We start from the raw sequence: 18,583 nt of genomic DNA, 5'->3' as shown, positions 1-18,583 counted from the left end.
CTGGGGCCAATCATTAAGTGCAGACCGGCTGCTTCCTCTTGTCCTGGCTTCTCTGCCTCACACCGTGTGCTGGAAGAGCACAACTAACTTTTGTATGAACAACAGAGTGTTATTTATAAAAGTGTGTTTCGCAGAGGCCATCAACTTACTATAACTGGGAAGACTTTGGTAGTTTTTTATTGTTTTGATGTTTCACCCTCTTTTGCACTCCCCATGAGTGTATCCAGTATAGGGATGTGGCAGAACGCCTTCCACCGTTATCTGTCCATGAACTTGCGCTTTGTGCCACTGCCCATGCATTCCGTTGTAATGTCCATTCTGAAAGACTGTGTGTGTGCTTTCATTGAAGAACAGCTTTCCTGTGTGTGCATCTGATAAGCAGAGCGTGCTCGGGGACAGGTGATCAAAGAGCTCTCAGAGGCAAAGCGCACAGCCCACGTTCCCACCGTGTGTCTTGGCCAGCTGGGTATTGTCTGGATCAGCAGTCACTGTAGTTGATTTTAAGATGGTTTTCCAACCTAAAGCTTCCTGATTGGCTTTTATTTTCTCAGGTCCCCACCCTGCCATTATTTTTTATGATTTTCTCTTACTCTTTGAATAAAGCCACTATTGAAACTGGAATTGGTAGGGAGATCTTCGAAGCTATGAAACAAACTCTTTTTGACTTTTGGATGTGCTCTATGCCTGTAACAGTGTCAATGAATTGAGTAGAAGAGGTAAATATAGGCAGAGTTGTAGCCAGGTTTTAATGTTTATTCAAAACTCTTGAAGCGTCTAGTCCCACCAGGTCTCCAAAGTGAAATTGATATTTCAGTGTTTTTTTGTTTGTTTGTTTTTGAGTCTACAGAGAAGTAAACAAGTCTTACCCATCAGCTATTGGGGTAAGATAGAAGAAAATGGAAGTTTGCAAGTTGGATAAGCAGAAGCCCTTCAGAAGTTGTGCTTAGTTTTCTTAGGAACTAATTCTAGGCTGTCTCACCTTAAATCCCTCTACTAAAATGCCATGTTAAGTGTGCCACCCGTCCTGTGGTGGGGGTAAGAGTGTATCCAGAGCTTGGCATTGGATTTGAAGGTAGGGAGTCAGGGGAAACCCAAGGATCTTTTATCTCCTTAGGCCTTCTGAGCCGTGTGATAGAGCAGAGGCAGGGAAACATCAAGCTAAGGGTCAGTGTAGTCCAAGGTGGGTAGACGTTGGCTTCGGGCAACACAGGCCTCAGTAGCTTGTCTTACCTTGTCTGCTGCTGGCTTTGATGTATCTCACTTTAGGGAAGGTATCCATGAGGAAAAAGTGAAAGGGAAGATCTGGTTTTGTGCGTATGTGTGTGCTTAGATCACAAAAGCATGAGTACATCAAACCTACTCATTTTTTTTTTCTCAAGTGACACAGTCACTCTGTAGAGTACTTGGCAAAACAGAGCCCATGTGGATATTTTGGTCTAGATTTCTGGAAACATGACTTTAATAATAGACTCTTTGATCATTAAAAATCAAGAGTCATGGAAACTTATTTGGTCAAGTCTGGAAATGTGGGAGGACAAAGACAATAGGAGTTCCTTGTAGATTTCCCTTAGAGCGATTCATAAGGAAATAATACTCGGTAATACTTGACCTAGCTTTGGTTTACATACAGTTTTGACCTATTTAAACAGATGTGTATTGTGTTTTTCTACCCTCCTCCTATGAGAGAAGGAGTATTTCTCTGAATAAAGGTAAAATGAGACTTTAGCAAGTGGCCTTCCTGTGTGAAGGCATACATGCATGGAATGTCTTTGGGCAAATAAAACTATACTTCTTTTGACCAGGTGGAATGATATTGGGAATATCACTCATAACAAGTCAACCATTCTGGTGGAACTCATCAACAAAGAGGAGACAGTGCTCTTTCACACGGTAAGCAGCATGGGCAGGCAAGGCAAGGGCGCAGGGGCAGCTGCCTGTTGGAGTTAGCAGCTCCTTGAGACTTTCCCTTGCTCTTCATTGTTGCGGAGAGGTGTTCCAGTGCCTGTCCAGTGCTGCCATGACTGAGCTCAAAACAGTGGTGATGAAATTTCTTGTTTGAAATGCTGTGTTTTGAAGCTGACTTTTGATCCAACGCCCCCACTTGCCCTGCGTATTTCTGATGGAGCACTTGTCTGGCCTGCCGCATTCCTCAGCTCTCCACTTACCAGCTGCCAGCTGGTAATCCTGGATTATAGCACATGCATTTGCTCTTGCTGGCTGACCCAGATCTTCATTCCCATCATAGTCCAAGCTTAATCTGAAGTCAGCTGAGTGACCTTCTGTTGAGTGCCTCATCAAGAGCTAGGACTGCTCAGGCATCTCACTGCCTTCACACTGGTGATGTCTGATGTTCTGTTTGCGCTCTGCCTCCCATCCAGTTAGTTATTTTTACAGTTCTCAGTTTGGAATTAGTGAAGGCATGTCAGTTCATGAGTTTAGCCCAAGCACCTTGGACATAAAGGTCTGCATTTTTTGTGGGTTTTTTTGTTTTTGTTTTTGGTTTTTTTTGGTGGCCTGTATGGACATGGTGGCTGCTAAAATTTAGCAGGTTGGCTTGTTTGCCGGTGCCACAGGCTATTGTGTGTTTGAAATGGAGGGAAGGTAGGTTGTGTTCAGATCAATCCCAGGGAACTGTTTACGTCATCAAACAATACTTATATATTTTTTTCTCCATCTTGTCTTTTCCAAGGATGATATCGAGAATGCCAAGTATATTTCCCGGTTGTTCAGTACAAGGCACAAGTTTTATAAACAAAACAAAATCTGCACTGAGTAAGTAAACGTGTAATCCCCCTCTCGCTAGCTGGCTTGTCAGTCTGGGTTCACTTGCTTGACATGCCCTGGGAGTTGCATTTCGGTCTCTTTCCTCGCTAAAGAAGGAAGCTGCCACCGTGCAGGAGAGAAAGAGCGGTAATGATGAGGACTGTCTCATGTAGCATGCAAGCCTAGAGAGAGAGTAATTCGCAAATTGACTGCCAGTGCTCTACTGCCTGGACAGGATGGCTGCATTAGTGCCTTTCCACCCCCAACTCTGAGTTTGGATAAGTTGAGAGGCTGCCAATTTGCCAGGGTGCCCCTTCGTGTCAGATGTGGAGTGGGCTCAGACGTGAGTAGTGCGATGACGAGCCCGCTTGAAAGAGAAGAAGCGCTTGTCATCCTCTGCCCCGTTTGCTGACACAGTTGGCTAACCCTGCGTGTCGTGTGCTCCTGGGTCATGTCATCTTACTGCAAATGAGAGGCCAGGGTAATTAGAGGAAGATTTGGAAGACATTCATAGATGGCACAAATCCGTATGTCGTTTTTTTAAATTTAATTTGGAAATAAAGATGATAAAAGGGTGTCTGATGAGGACACTTGACTGTGACCTGACCTTGGCGACCGCGTGCTGGGACTCACCCCGCCGTGGGCTCTGCCCTGATTGCCTTCAAAAGACATTGGGAGTGAGTTCCTGAGCAGAGTGTGTTCAGCCGTTGGGACACCCAGGGCACTTCATTTTGTTTCAAAGAGTGTCAGGGCTGCCAATGCCAGGGGAGTGCTTCCTTTCCACTGCCACGGCGGACACGTACTGGCGCCAAGAGTCCAGTCCTGGAGCACTTCCTGCTGAAGTGTACAGCTGCTTTGTAGCTGGAACCCAGGGGTGATGCAGACTCTCTGTTCAGCATGCTGGAAGCTCTTTCAAAGCCGACGGTGCAGTCAGGCCCTGTCGGGATCTGAAGCCAAAGCCTATGGCCATAGGCCTACTAGCACAGTTGGCAAATCTAAGACACAGGAACGGTAGGCCAGGGAGGAAGAGATCTGAGGCTATGTCTTTCCTTCAGACACTGGACCCCATACCCACTTCCCTCCAGGATGCCTCTGCACAGTTTTTCTCTGCAGTGTTGATTTTTGTCCTTGACCCCATCAGGAGCACTGGACTTGACTTCCATGGAGTGAATGATTTCACTGTAATCTTCTGGTTGAACTATTTGCTGATGATTTTACTGTAGAGCTTTCTGTGTGTATTTCCTCTGTGGTCCTCTAACATTAGTGAACACTACATGTTAGACTAAAAGCTGAAATTAAATTGGGTTTTCATTCTCCGCCTTCAGTATCCTACTCTCTTTCTTAGCCATCCTAGGGATGTTGCTAACTCTGATGAAAACTGGGCACTGTCTGTGAAGGGTCTCTCCGCCTCCACAGCCACTCACACACATGTTCAGTCAGTTCCGTGTGAGCTGCAGAGGCTCAACATGGGCTGGGTCAAGATTTGCAGTGTCACTCTGGAGTTCAGTGACACCGTCATCAACAGGTCAGCATCCTTCTCCAGAGAGTGCTCGTTGCCCTTTGGTGTCACCAGGTGGTTAATACCAGGAGAGGCTCCTGGCATGTCAGGGACAAGGGGAAGTGGTTTAATATAGGTCTGTTAATGATGTGTATATTCAGACATTTTATGAGTCAAATATTGCTCTGTCATCTCTACCGGCTCTTAAAAGAAAGTGCATTATTACCAGAAAGGTAGTAATGGGGGAAAGGATTGGCTTTCACACAGGTCGGCCTGTTCTGGTTCTTGTTCCATGCTAACACTGAGCTTTGGAGAAGTGTTCTCATGGCATTTGACACCCACCTTGAAGGCCCCTTTGATTTCAGTTCTCATTTTTAGCTCTTTTTTTTTTTTTTTATTCATGTTGGCTATCCAGAAAGGAATGTCTGTAATAGGTGTCATTTTAACAAAAAGTATCTTTGGATAGTCATGTTCAAAAACATTTTATCTGTTTTTGAGTTTTATTTGGCTAGAAGCATTTTAAGATACTTTTCTTATTGCTTTTTTAAAATCTTTATTTATTATTATTATTATTTTATGATATAGTTCCATAGGCTCCTGGCATTTCCCTTATCCCCTCTCCAATTCCCTCCACACACACCTAGTTCCTCTATATTATTACTAAAGTATAGTTCTTCATACACAGTCATATGTCCATCATTATGGACATGGACAATGGCAGAGAGTCCAGCATCCTATTGTCAAGATATAGTGAACAGTTTCATTGTAAGTCCATCTTTGTCTGGAATTAGAGATGCATACTACATTGTATCCTCACATCTGGAAAAGTTAGTCTCCATTTCACAGCTACTGTACCTCCCCTAAATGAAAAGTCATAATACAAAATCAACAATAGGAAGAAAAATAGAAATTTACAATGCCATGAACTTAAATAACATGTTACTAGATGAGTTTACACACATACAGAGTACCAAGAATTGTTTTGAAAAACTATATTAAGGATTGTTTTTGTTTCACAACCTTATTTTCTTTATAATAAGCTCCATTCTTTTTTTTTTTTTTAATGTTGTGTTTAAAAGAGATGAGAGAACAATATCCTAAGTTCCATTCCCCAGATAACCACAAAGACCAGGACTGGGCCAAGGTGAAGGAAACTTCTGGTCTCTCATTTGGGTGGGTAGGACTCAATACTTAGGCCATCTTCTGCTGTTTTTCCAGATATGTTAGTAGGAAAGTGGATTGTAATTGGAACAGCTGGGACTGCATCAATCTAGGGTGCAGCCATCACAGGCAGAGGCTTATTAATTTGCTGTGTCATACTGGTCCCAGCCTTATTCTTTTAATAATATCTTTGAAAGCTTATTACAAACATATGTGTTCCAAACATTGTGAGAACAAAAATGGAAATTGAAATTGTTCTTGGCATTAGCATCCAGAAATAAGCACTGATCATGTTTTGGTGTCAGTGCTATTGATCTAGTCGGCCTCCCCATCTATTTTATCAGCATCCATCTGCTCAATAATGATAATAATTCTCATTTTTTTCTACCTTTCATTTAGACAGTCAAATTCTCCACCTCCTATCAGACGCCAGCCAACCTGGAGCCGGTCCTCCCTGGTACGTACAAGATCTTCAGTCAGTAAGTGGTTGGAATGCTAGGGAAGGAGTGTTGATGAGGACCTGGTGACCAGGGGAGATTTTGTGAGTACACAGGAAGCTACGTAAGCGCAGGAACATCCTCCCAGTTCCCATTTCACCTGTCCCTGCCCATCCCTTCTCCAGTGTGGCCTGCATTTACCTTTCTACATCTGTTCCCAGCCAGTGAGAATTGTAAGGTTTTAATTAGCCAACAAAATTTGAATCCATCCAGTATTATTTTTTTAACCAAACTCAAACTGCTGCGACTACTTTGGGGAGGTGAGGTGAGGTAAGTCTCCCTCCTCATGTGAATAAAGAAACACAACTCCAGTTCTAATCTTTGTGATCTTTATGGGGCTGTGTTTTGTTTTGTGGATTTCTCAAAAATTAGGAAGTAGAAAGATGCAAAGAGTTGATTTCCTTTTAAGTTTTTCTAGATGAACTGTTCTTTTTTGTAAGAGAACAAAATTACATTTTTCTTCACAAACAATGTATATCCTCTGGTGTATCATTGACTTTGCTTAAGTAAGTCTGTGGGCAATTTGCTACATGGAGACCACATAAGCATGGAATCACAGAGTGGCTAGAGTTGAGCCGTAACATTATGACATAAAAGTCACTAGACTTCCCTTGAGTGCTGGTTCTGTCAGTATCATGTACCACATCTCACCCGGAGCCCTTGGCCTTGGAACTGTAGGGGCACTGTGAGAGTTCTGCTGGAGTACCAGTGGCTTGGTCTGTGGCTCTGGTTTCTCTATTCATTTTCCTTTGCTTATGTTTTTTTCTCCTTCTCTTCTTTAGTGCCCAAATGTCTTTAATTAGTGAGAACATTTTTCATTTATGGTCATGAAACAGCACAAGGGCAGAATGATCTGATCTCATGTAATTATTCTGGGAGCATGCAGAGGCTTCCCTGTCTTACTTGGGTGAAGTCAGTCCAGAAGCTGGTTTTGGGGCCTCCCCACCCCTCCTGCCCTTGGGGTTTCAGTCATTTCACCAAGAGTCCCTTACAGCAATTGAGAGTCAGACTTGCAACGTTGTCTCTTGGCCTCCTTACAGATACCCAGAAGCAGCAGTCACCATTCTCATTTGGCCCTTCTGCTACCTGTAATTTCAGTCTGTTTTTGTGTGTGCATATCAAATGTGGAGAAAAATGGGATAAATACTACTGAAATGTACTGGGAGGTTTGGCAGTTACTGTCCTTAACCTGTACATTTAGAAAAAGACTTAAGAAAACTTGTGGGCAAATGAAATGTAAAGATAAATCTATGTTAGTACAAAAAAGGTTTTTGTATTCCATGCAGTTTTTTTTAAAGAATGCATATTTTCCACAAATATATACTAGTTCACAGTATACCCTTATACAAATCCCTTCCCACTCTTTTTAAAACATAAGAAAGCCACCAAGCCATTACACTTACTATGGAAAGTTTGAAATGAATTATGTATTGCCAAGAAGAGAAAAACTTTTAAAAGTATAATGTAAAAGTCAACGAAAGAGACACTTGAAAATATTTCAGAGAATTTGTATAATACCTTTACTGTGGTACCCTGAACTATTTTCTTGGCTTAGTTTAATTTCTCTTCCGTTGTTTTCTTTGAATTTTTGGATTCCTTGTCTTCATTACCTTCTTGAATTGCTCCCTTGGTGCTCATGAGTATTTGGTAGGAAAGAAAAAGTACTCCAGAAAAACACAAGGAAATTTGGATTTCAGAGATAAATTTATATTGGTATTAAGAATGTACCTACCGGGCCCGGCGGCGTGGCCTAGTGGCTGAAGTCCTCGCCTTGAACGCCCCAGGATCCCATATGGGCGCCGGTTCTAATCCCGGCAGCTCCACTTCCCATCCAGCTCCCTGCTTGTGGCCTGAGAAAGCAGTTGAGGACCGCCCAAGGCTTTGGGACCCTGCACCCGTGTGGGAGACCCGGAGGAGGTTCCAGGTTCCCAGCTTCGGATCGGCACGCACTGGCCCGTTGCGGCTCACTTGGGGAGTGAATCATCGGACGGAAGATCTTCCTCTCTGTCTCTCCTCCTCTCTGTATATCTGACTTTGTGATAAAAATGAATCTTTAAAAAAAAAAATCCATATGTAATTTTTTGTGAGTTTTGTTTTTTATTGGATAGGAGATTCACAGAGGGGAGGAGGTAAAGAGAAAAAGGTCTTCCATCTGCTGGTTCACTCCCCAAGTGGCTGCAATGACTGGACCTGAGCAATCCAAAGCCAGGAGCCAGGAGTTTCTTCCAGGTCTCCCAAATGCGTACAGGGTCCCAAGGCTTTGGGCCGTCCTCCACTGCTTTCCCAGGCCACCAGCAGGAAGCTGGTTGGGAAGTGGAGCGGGGCATGAATTGGTGTCCATATGGGACCCTGGCACATGCAAAGTGAGGATTTAGGCCCCTGAGCCACCACTCAGACCCTGGATAATTTGTCATAATACACAAAATGTGAATTTTTGAGGCTCTCTTGATTTTATGAAAAAGTCCGTGTCATGGGGAAAAATCTTTAAAGTTATAAGACTAATAATAATGTGCATATAATCCTTACAAACTTAAGAGATTTTTTCCCCCTGACATGGATTTTTTTCCATAAAACAATCTCTTACCTGAAATCCAAATGTAAACAGAACGCACAGTGATTGAGGAAGGAGCTTCACTGGATTGACAGAAAATGGAGACCAGCTGGAGTTATATGTCTTGCCCTAGGTCACGTTTGTGAATAATCCTCTTTCATTGGTTGACCCACCAACTATTTAATCTATGTGAGGGCCCTTCTGGGGGTTTTAAGTTTTGTCCTCTTCTGCAGCAGGAGTTTTTCAGGGTCAGTGCAGTCAGTCAGCTGTGAGAGTCTGTTGGGAAAGTTTTTGCACTTGGAGAGTGGCTGGTGTCGCACTGCACTGGATTCCCAGCAGGCCCTGCTTCCCGCCTTTGGTTCTGTGTTGGGGGGAAGTCCATACGTGATCTTGAGAAGTGCACACTCCTTAGGGGTCATCTTTTAGATCATTGTGCAAGTTCACCACTGGCGCCAGCTTAGCACGGACTTTGGCCCTGCTTGAGGTTAATGTGGGCTTCTGACTCAGCCTCGTGGGCACAGCTTCCAGGGGTCTGTGGGAGTTTGTGGCTCCAAGAAGAGCCCATTAGCCTCCCCTGTCACTCTCCCATGATTTCCCAGGTGGGTGGTCATAACATACCTGTACTGAGTGCTTCCTGTGAGGCAGGGCATGGAGAACCTTTCATGGATCAACGGGCCAGATGGTAAACATGGAGCTGCATTGCTGCCTTTGTAGCCTGTTCCTCTGCCTGATCCTGAACCCAGCTTGTCGCTTACCCCCTCGTGGTTTGTCCAGTCCCAGACTTAGTTCTGACCTGCGGTACAGATGAGAGGGAGAGGTCCAAGGGATAGACATGAGGCATGGGCGGTGGTTCTCTGATGAGTGGGTGTTGGTTCATGCCGAGGCCTCCTACCCAGCTCCGCTGTATTCTCTGTTCTAGCCCAGGCAGCAGCCGTACATCCTGCCTCCCATGCATGTCCAGTGTGGCGAGCACTACTCGGAAACGCACACCTCACAAGGTAACTCTGCCTTTCCTCCTTCAGGCGCTGGCAATGCCTCTACTTTAGCTTGGTCGTCGTCTGCATGGAGGCCAGGAGTTTCAATTTGTGAGAAACCTGTACATCAGTTACCCCTGAAAGAAAATTGCCCCCCAGATTCTCCGCCCGGGAAAGTCAGGGCTGAGACAGTGAAAGAGTTCTTTTCTCCTGACTCTCAACAAGATTTAGAAGAGGGCAGCCGGACCAGCTGAGTGTGTTAGCTGCAAGGCCAATATCACAAGCTTGGAGACATCAGCCAGTATCTCATGGAGACAAGTGGGGACAGGTGTTCTGGCCAGCCGGATGTAATCCACCGTCTTTGGGAGCAGCCTTCCATATTGGAGCACCTGCTGGGAGGCTCAGCTCTGCTTCCAATTCCAGCTTCCTGCTAGTGTATACCCTAGGAGTTGTAGGTGATGGCTCAAGTACCTGGGTTCCTGGCACCCATGTCAGACTTGGGTTGAATATCCTAGCTTCCTGGCCTTGGCTTGGCCAGCTCTGAGTGTTGTGGGCATTTGGGGTGTGAACTAAGAGATGGAAACTTTCTCTGTACCTTAAAAAAGAAAAGATCCTTCTTTCAGAGTTTTTTCCCACTTCATCTTTCCCTGTATCCTGTTTCTTAAGGTACTTGTTGCCTCTCAGAATAAAGAAAATCCATTTTTGCTCTCTTTCTCGCTTATGAAAAATATGTGAAAAAACTCTTTCCAGTTGGTAATCACAGTTATAACAGTTCAACAGTAAACATTTATAGAACAAGTATGATGTGCTCGGCACTGTTCTAAGTAGTTACTATTGATAAGCTCAGTTAATCCTCAGAATAAACCTATGGTGGTGTTATTCCAGCTTATCGGTATAGAAATGGCATAAAGAGAAAGGTACTAGTGAAATTTGGATGTGAAAACTGACATCTCAACCATTACAGGAACTGCATCTCAGAGAATGAGATATTAGGAAACCTGGGGTGTTACCTGGAGCCCTAGGATCTCCATCATCTCTTGGCCAGTCGGAATCCTCTGTGATACCAAAGTGTGAACATGAAAACAAAGAATGTAATTTAATAAAACTACTGCTTTAAAAAAAGTTCAGATAGCAAAATTACCCTGCTTCTGGGAGGTGGGGGCAGCCAACCCCATTGGAAGCAAGTTCTACTGGAAGTGTGCATGTTGTAGCCTGTTCAGCTCCTTTTTTCTTTGCCTTTTTGTCTGATCAGATCTGTTCCTATCCTTCAGATCATTGAATATTTTTAATTACCATTTCTGCCTGTTACCTTTTCTGATTTCACCTTCCTCTGCTTTGTTCTTTTTTAAAACAGTAGTGGAAAATGTGTTTTGGGTAGAGAAGTGTGTTTGGTCAAGAGGTGTCCTTTCTAGGGACTGTGTTTGTGTGTAATGAACATGGGACACCTAGAATGGCCTCCCTTTAGAAATAGGTTTTTAGTCTCTAGAACAACTTCTTTGCAGTGAATAGTTACTTAATTGGACCTCAATGATAAAACCAGGTCAAGAGGAGGATTTTGGAGAGGGCTAAAAGAACGTCTTATTTTTTAAAAAGATTTATTTAAAAGGTGGAGTGACAGAGACACAAAGAGATGGAGATAGAGAAAAGAGAGATCTCCCACCAACTTTCTCTCCTCAATGGCTGCAACAGCTGAGGCCGGGCCAGGCTGAATCCGGGAGCCAGGAACTCTGACCAGGTGTGCCACCTGGGAGGCGGAAACTCAAGTACTTGAGCTGTACCTGATGTGTGCCAGGAGCACTAGCAGGGAGCTGAATTGGAGGTGGAGTAGCCAGGACTTGAGCCAGGAATAGGAAGTAGGCATCCCAAGCAGCAGCTTGGGATGACACCCACTCAGAACTCCTGGTTCCAATCATGACTTGCTCTGGTTGCTGTTGAGAGCATGCCAGCGGTACAGCTGTTACTGCTTTGCCAATTGTCTTGTGGCTTCCTGACTTCTGAACAGCCCCTTGGGTAAAGGGACCCTGAACATCGCAGCTAGGCAAAGTAGCTCCATATGCTACAAAACCTCAGATCTGTCCCTTTGTTAAAGTTCTTGGCATGTTGGCAAGACATCTGGTGATGGTGTGGTGCGGAAGGACAGGTTTCCCTGGTGTGAGGGCTATTGCTGATGCCTGCTCTGAAAGCTTGTGCTTGGCAGAATGGAAAACTGACGCAGACAACACGTTCTGAATGTGCATAGCCTTGTTTACATTTGGGTCTTCCTTTTAGCATGCTTAAAAGTGTTGCTTCTGTCTGCTGGCTTCTTGTCTGAGAAATTTTCCATTTTTCTGTGAAATATGTTGGTGGAGACCGTGGATTTCACTTTCCATGACTCGTTTAAATCACCCTCTGTGTTGGAACGGATGGCGTGGAGGTTCATGTGCCTCTGTTTGGCCTCTTGTAGACAGCATCTTTCATGGGAATGAAGAAGCCTTATATTGCAACTCTCACAACAGCCTGGACCTAAATTACTTAAACGGCACTGTCACCAATGGCAGCGTGTGTAGCGTTCACAGCATCAACTCCCTCAACTGCTCCCAGAGTTTCATCCAGGCTTCCCCTGTCTCCTCCAACCTCAGCATCCCTGGGAGTGACATCATGCGAGCTGACTACATCCCCAGCCACCGGCACAGTGCTATCATCGTGCCCTCCTACAGGCCCACCCCTGATTACGAGACCGTCATGCGGCAGATGAAGCGTGGCATGGTGCACACCGACAGCCAGAGCCAATCTCTGCGAAACCTCAACATTATCAACACCCACGCCTACAATCAGCCCGAGGACCTGGTGTACAGCCAACCTGAGATGCGGGAGAGACACCCCTACACCATCCCTTACACGCTGCAGGGTGGTTACGGAAACAAGCTCCTCTGTCCCAGTGACCCAATGACCGCAAAGAACAAGGCAGTGCCCAGCAAGCCCGGGGCCAGCGCTATCTCACACACGGTGAGCACCCCAGAGCTGGCCAACATGCAGCTCCAAGGCAGCCAGAACTATAGCACAGCCCACATGCTTAAGAACTATCTCTTCCGGCCGCCGCCCCCCTACCCTCGGCCCCGGCCTGCCACCAGCACGCCCGACCTGGCCAGTCACCGCCACAAGTATGTCAGTGGCAGCAGCCCTGACCTGGTGACCCGCAAGGTGCAGCTGTCAGTTAAGACCTTCCAGGAGGATAGCTCGCCAGTGGTGCATCAGTCTCTCCAAGAGGTGAGCGAGCCCCTCACAGCCACCAAGCACCACGGCGCGGTGAATAAGCGCCACAGCCTGGAGGTGATGAACTGTATGGTGCGTGGCATGGAAGCCATGACGCTCAAGTCGCTACACATCCCCCTGGCACGCCGCAACACATTCCGTGAGCAGGGCCCACCTGACGAGCCCCCTCAGCTGCCCCAGTACCAGCACAAGAAGACTCTGTCTGACGCCACCATGCTGATCCACAGCAGTGAGAGCGAGGAGGAGGAGGAGATACCTGAGCCTGTGGCCCAGATCCCCACACTCCGGGAGAAGATGGAGTACAGTGCCCAGCTACAGGCCGCCTTGGCTCGCATCCCCAACAAACCCCCACCCGAGTACCCTGGGCCAAGGAAAAGTGTTAGCAATGGTGCGCTGAGGCCAGACCCGTGCAGCCTCCCACCTGCTGTCACCCGGGCAAGGCTGCTGAGGCATGGGCCGGCCAAGGCCCTTAGTGTTTCCCGGGCCGACCAACCCACTGCAGCTGGACCCTCGCTTGGCCCATCTATCTCTGAACCCGACCTGACCAGTGTGAAGGAGCGGGCCAGGAAAGAGCCGGTGAAGGAGAGACCTGTGTCTGAGATGTTTTCCCTGGAGGACAGCATTATAGAGAGAGAGATGATGATCAGGGTAAGTGTTTTCCTCTTCATGGTGGGGAAACAAATGGTGCTGGGTGCTAGGGGGTGTGGGCAGCAGAGCATTCGCAGGAAATGCACATTACAAGACAGTGACGTGTGGGTCTCAGACATACGTTACAACAAAGGAAACTCATCTTTTGGTTCCATTTTTTGAAGTGCCTTGGTACATATTTTTAAGCAGTAAAGAAGATACTAAAGATTTATTGTGTGAATGTGGTGCTTTAAAAAAAATCATCAGACATAGAACAGATAGTATTTCTTTTTCTCCAGATGTTGGTTTGTGTCCTTTGAAGTAAACCTCCCGTTGTCATTTGTGGCAGCAGGTATACTTGGCGTGCAGCATTAGAACAGAACTTTGGGATTGTTGGTCAATGCCTAACCCAATATTTTGCTGTTTGGGAACTCAAATTCTAATTGGACAAAGTGCTGAAAGCTTTGCTCCCTATATCTCTTGGCATCTTTTTTTTTTTTTCCAGGAGAAACATACTTTTCCCCCCAATCAGCTGTCAAAGGAACAGCCTTCCTGTATCAATCAACTCTCTGTATAGATCCGTGTCAAGATAGCTCACCAGTGTTGTCCAGACAATGATGTAGCCAGCCTTATTTTCACATTTTTGTTCAGCGGATGTTCAATTCAGGAAAATCGTAATAATTGGATATATAAATTAGAAATTTTCCATTGTCTTTCTGTTTCCTATCAGGCCTTTTCAGAATTCATGTACGTAAGTGTACACATACAGACCCATACACACATACATAGTTGTGACCTCTGAAGGCACATACTAGATATTGACAGCCCTTCTTCTAAACACTTACGTCCCAGGTGACCAGAGGTATTTTCAAGCAAGATGTACACCGAGGACAGGGTGAATCTCTCTTCTTAAAAACTTTTTGGATTGAAATTGCTGCTTTTAGCAGCTCCGTTGCTGCCTGTCCTGAAAATTTTCACTCTCCTAGAAACACCATTTATTACCCACTCCAGACTGACTACTGTTCGTTCTCTACAGCTGTACTGTGAAGTTGAATCTTATGTAAGAATTCTAGTTGCAACTGAAACTTTGCTTTGATGGGGTTCATTAGTCTTGCTGTGATTATAAGTCATCCTCACTCCTCATCACTGGAAATCCATCTGAGAAGCCAAGATTTTAAGGAGGCTGCTTTGCCAAATTAAGGAATCTAACCATAGCAACTTGGTTGCTTTAGAAAAAACTAAAAAACATTCTCAGCCTCATAGTTTTGGACTGAGAGTTTGGTACAAGCAGAACTTTTTCCACTTTCTGCAGAGCTAGAGGGAAATTGTGAAAGATTACCTGCATGGCTGGCAATGAGAGCTTTTGGCTTGGGGTGCAGTGAAATGTTGGGGGGATGCCACTGGGGAAGAGCTTTCCCAACTTGGGAAAAAAAAACCTCATTCGTAGAAAGGGGATTTTTCAACACTTGTTGGCCCCAGGCCTCTGAAAAGCAACTGTAGCCTCAAGAATCTTTTGGTCTTGCCAGCTTGATGCTTAATGATGTCCACATGGTCCCGTAACCTCATTTGGTCATATTCATCCTCTTAAAGAGCCTGTAGTCAAAATCATGGTGTTTGTCCTTGCATTATTGAAAAGGAGCAAGGTGCTTGCCATTCCAACCCTCCCCTCCCCATATTCAATTCCGTTCCATCCATAGGCATATGAGCAACTAACAGATTTTAACCATTAACTTTCAGTTCAGGAGCATGATTATTGTTATGTTTGTTACTCCTTTTTTCCCCAAATCCTATACACAGTCTGGAGCTCCAGCATTACAACCTTTGCTGGCATCCAGACCTCAGAAGAGGATTAGAGACTGTTGGGGAGGAGGCCAAGCATGGCCCAAGGTGATGGCCATCTTTAGTTTTGAATGCAGGGACTCTGCCCTGACCTAAATGCACCTGCATATCTCACATGCATCTCTGTCCTCCTCTCCATGGGCTTGCTAGGAGTGGTCGGGAGGACAGAACCACCAGCAGCCATCCCAAAACCTTCTGGGTAAGGGGACAATGAGAAGCTGTATACAAATGGAAACCAACTTTTTCCCCAGTGGATGAGGGAGAAGTATGGTAAGAATCCTCCCTCCAGGCAGCTCTGAGTGATGTTGGAGCTGCTTTTGTGTGCAGTGGAGGAAACCAGGCTTTTATGGCTGCTCCTCGCAGTTCCTACTGCTCCCTGTTTTTAGTTCTCTAATAGATCTTTGAGTTATGAATGTTGTTTTCATCTCTGGTAAAAAGCTGAGTATAAGAAAAAGTTAAGGGCTAGGTGGTGTGGCCTGGTGGCTAAGGTCCTCGCCTTGATCCCATATGGCTGCTGGTTCTAGTCCCGGCAGCTCCACTTCCTCTCTATCTCTCCTCCTCTCAGTATATCTGACTTTGTAATAAAAATAAAATAAATCTTTAAAAAAAAAAAAAAAAGAAAAAGTTAAGAGACAACTATTTTATCACTGGACCTTCCATTTTCACTAGATAAACAGTAATTCTTTCCCACAAAAAGTACCAGTTACTGACTTACTGTCTTAGGCCTACTTGAGGTCACTGTCTAATGCGAGTAAGAAGAGAGAAAGACTGTTGAGAGACACTAAAAATTGTTTTTCTAGAAACTTGGGATAGGAACAATACATTCCCAACTAAAAAAGAAGTGATGGGGTAAAACATCCTATGGTCCCAAAATGCAAGCAAGGACTCACCGATTTAAATCCAGAGTCTTCCGCAAGGTGTTGCCTGAGATTGAGAAATCCAGGCCATTCTGAAGGGTGTTGCTCCTTCTGGCTGAGAGCCCTTTGTGCTCTTCGCTTCCTTGCCGTTCGCTCTCCCCCAAGGTGTCTCTCTGATCTCGTGCATGAGCAGACTCCATCACCAGGACAGGTGTCTTACAGGCAGTATCACTTGCAGAGGCTCCAGTGCTGATGGCAGGGGACATCACAGTGACGGTGTTGCACGTGCAAGGGAAGCATGGGATGGTAGGATGTGCTGTCCCTCTATTCACAGAGTAGTCTGCTACCCTGTGTGATCACCTCTGTCAAGATACCTTGGGAAGACATTTGCAAGTGATAGAATCAGAGAGAAAGTCCCTGAAGGCTTGAGAAAGAAGTGATAAGGTGACCCTTCAGTTTCCATTTCAGCTTGGATCAAAATCTGACACTCTGCTTCTATTCTTCTCTTAATGCATAAGATGAAGTGGTTTTAAGGAAATGCTCCTAATGAACCCTGAGTGAGTTTGAAGGGTTTTGGTCACAGCTTGGTCAGTTTCAGGCACTGGGGAGGGAGCAGTGGTGGGCCTCACAGCCAGTGCCCAGCTCATCTCATTCTGACTGCAGGTGCAGCTACAGAGTGTGGACCCCAGAGAGCTGCAAGCCACTCTGTGATAGGAACATGAAAACTTTTCCTGTGATGATCTGCTCAGCCCCCGTGTCAGGTTTCCCCATAAATAACGTGGCCTTGTCAGATATGCCCTGCCGTGGTTGTTGGGAGACACAGGGTCGGTCCATTCCTTTGGCTCCACTGGATGAGACATGCAGGGCAGTCCTGGGCTGATCAGTTTCACTGTCTTGTGGAGGAGCACAGCTGTGACTTCACCAAGGACCAGATACTAGTACAGGGTCGCATTCTCAGCCTTAGTTCCTGGGGATGGAGACTTAAGGAGACTCGGCCTCTCCAGGATATGTCTGCATGTTTCTCCATCAGCAGCACAGAGGACATTTTGCACACGTGCAACATTCCTTCTTTGCAAGAATCCACCATTGGGATTGGATTAGTTGATTCACGTAACTGTTTCTGTTTTCTTTGTCCTGTATTCGTTTAACCCTAGTCTGTGTGTCTTATATGTGTGTGCATGCATGTATGAGAGAGGGAATGCAAGAGACAGCGTGCCCTATGGCAGGTATGTCTGTAGAGAACCTTCTACTTTTATTTCTCTAATGAGTGAATTAATTAAAACTTAGAAGTACAAGCTCAGCAGTCCTGTAGGAACTGGTTTTCTTGGGTATAGAGGGAATAATGGGAAGTCTGGGTTTGCATTTTCCCACCTAATGGTGAGTGTCTGCATTCCTTGGCTGGGGAGTTACAGATTTGGGGAGATTAAAACACATTCCAAGCTTGTGCTGGTATTCTAAACAATGAGGACGTGCCTTTTCTTGCTGCAAGAATCTAGAGAAGCAGAAGAGGGCAGGCCTGGAAGTACAGAAGAGGCCGCTGATGTTGGCTGCTTTGAATGGACTCTCCGTGGCCCGCGTCCCGGGGCGGGAAGAGAGCCGAGGTGATGGCGCCCGAATTCCCATGGACGAGAGGGTAAGTGCTGGACTCCTCAGTGTGTGAGTCATTCCCAGCCCCCTCCCTGCCCAAACATGCCAAGCCTTGGGTTGGTTTGTTGAATCCATTCTTCAATTTGAGGTTGGCAAGATCTGGTCTGGCTTGCATTAAATTGACCTTTTCCAGCATCTTCTGTTTCTTTCTTCAGTTCCTCCCACTTTGTCAAATTGCCTTTAAAGACCGTCCGGTAACAAGCTGTATAGTGTTGTTCAACACTCATTTTCTTTGGGCCTGTAATATTTTTGTAAAAAGAAAAAGAAACAACAGCTATGCTCTCCACCTCTTGTGATTTCTGTAGGTGGTTACAATTTCTTAGAAAATGGTTATTTTATCTAAGGTGTTTATAGAATTCTTTAATATGCCATCCTCCTGTATGACTATAGAATGTGCTTTGGTTTTGAAAAGCAAAAAGAAGGTGAAGGTGGTATTTTTAAAGGTGAAAAAGAAGATGCTTCTGGGAGAATCAAGATGAATAGAGTAAGGACACATTTAAGCCAATGAAGAATCATTAGCCAGCATGAAGCAGGGAGAGCAGATTTCAGGAAATAGGAGAGAACAGCCTGACAGTAGAGGGGCACCCAGAGAATGGCAGACACAAGGAAACAGTGGAGACAATGGAGTAGTATTGCAGAGACCGGATACCCCAGCAGCAGTCAGCGAGTGGCTATCTGACCTCCACCAGTGGCCAGAGCTCCAACAGCAGCTAGATGGGAATCGGAGTTCACCCGGAGCTCAGGAGGTGAACCCAAAAAACGGGCTATCCTGCCGATTTGTTTGATTCAACCAGGAGCAGAGATATAGCAACAGACCCCAACCAGGCTATGGAGGAATAGGATGACTTTCACAGCCCAGACACCTACCAGAGCCACATGGGGCACCATTTTGTGTAGAAAGGCAAAGGCTATGGGAC

At 45.6% G+C, this 18,583-nt stretch overlaps 1 protein-coding gene across 2 annotated transcripts in view; it reads left to right on the top strand.

Moving 5' to 3' along the window:
- The window catches only part of PTPN14 (protein tyrosine phosphatase non-receptor type 14), a 178,305-nt gene that overhangs the window by 136,643 nt on the left and 23,079 nt on the right, over nucleotides 1-18,583 (top strand). For both annotated transcript variants that reach the window (XM_004578645.4, XM_058669182.1), the window contains exons 9-14: nucleotides 1,803-1,890; nucleotides 2,690-2,772; nucleotides 5,822-5,879; nucleotides 9,390-9,468; nucleotides 11,888-13,344; nucleotides 17,509-17,652. In XM_004578645.4, coding sequence (XP_004578702.2) covers nucleotides 1,803-1,890; nucleotides 2,690-2,772; nucleotides 5,822-5,879; nucleotides 9,390-9,468; nucleotides 11,888-13,344; nucleotides 17,509-17,652 — 1,909 coding nt within the window. The remainder of the gene's footprint in view (nucleotides 1-1,802; nucleotides 1,891-2,689; nucleotides 2,773-5,821; nucleotides 5,880-9,389; nucleotides 9,469-11,887; nucleotides 13,345-17,508; nucleotides 17,653-18,583) is intronic.

The sequence above is a fragment of the Ochotona princeps genome, chromosome 10, assembly GCF_030435755.1.
Source record: "Ochotona princeps isolate mOchPri1 chromosome 10, mOchPri1.hap1, whole genome shotgun sequence".
In the NCBI taxonomy this organism is placed as follows: Eukaryota; Metazoa; Chordata; class Mammalia; order Lagomorpha; family Ochotonidae; genus Ochotona; species Ochotona princeps.
Note: the sequence above shows the minus strand (reverse complement) of the source record. Positions and strands in the feature narration are given on the sequence as shown.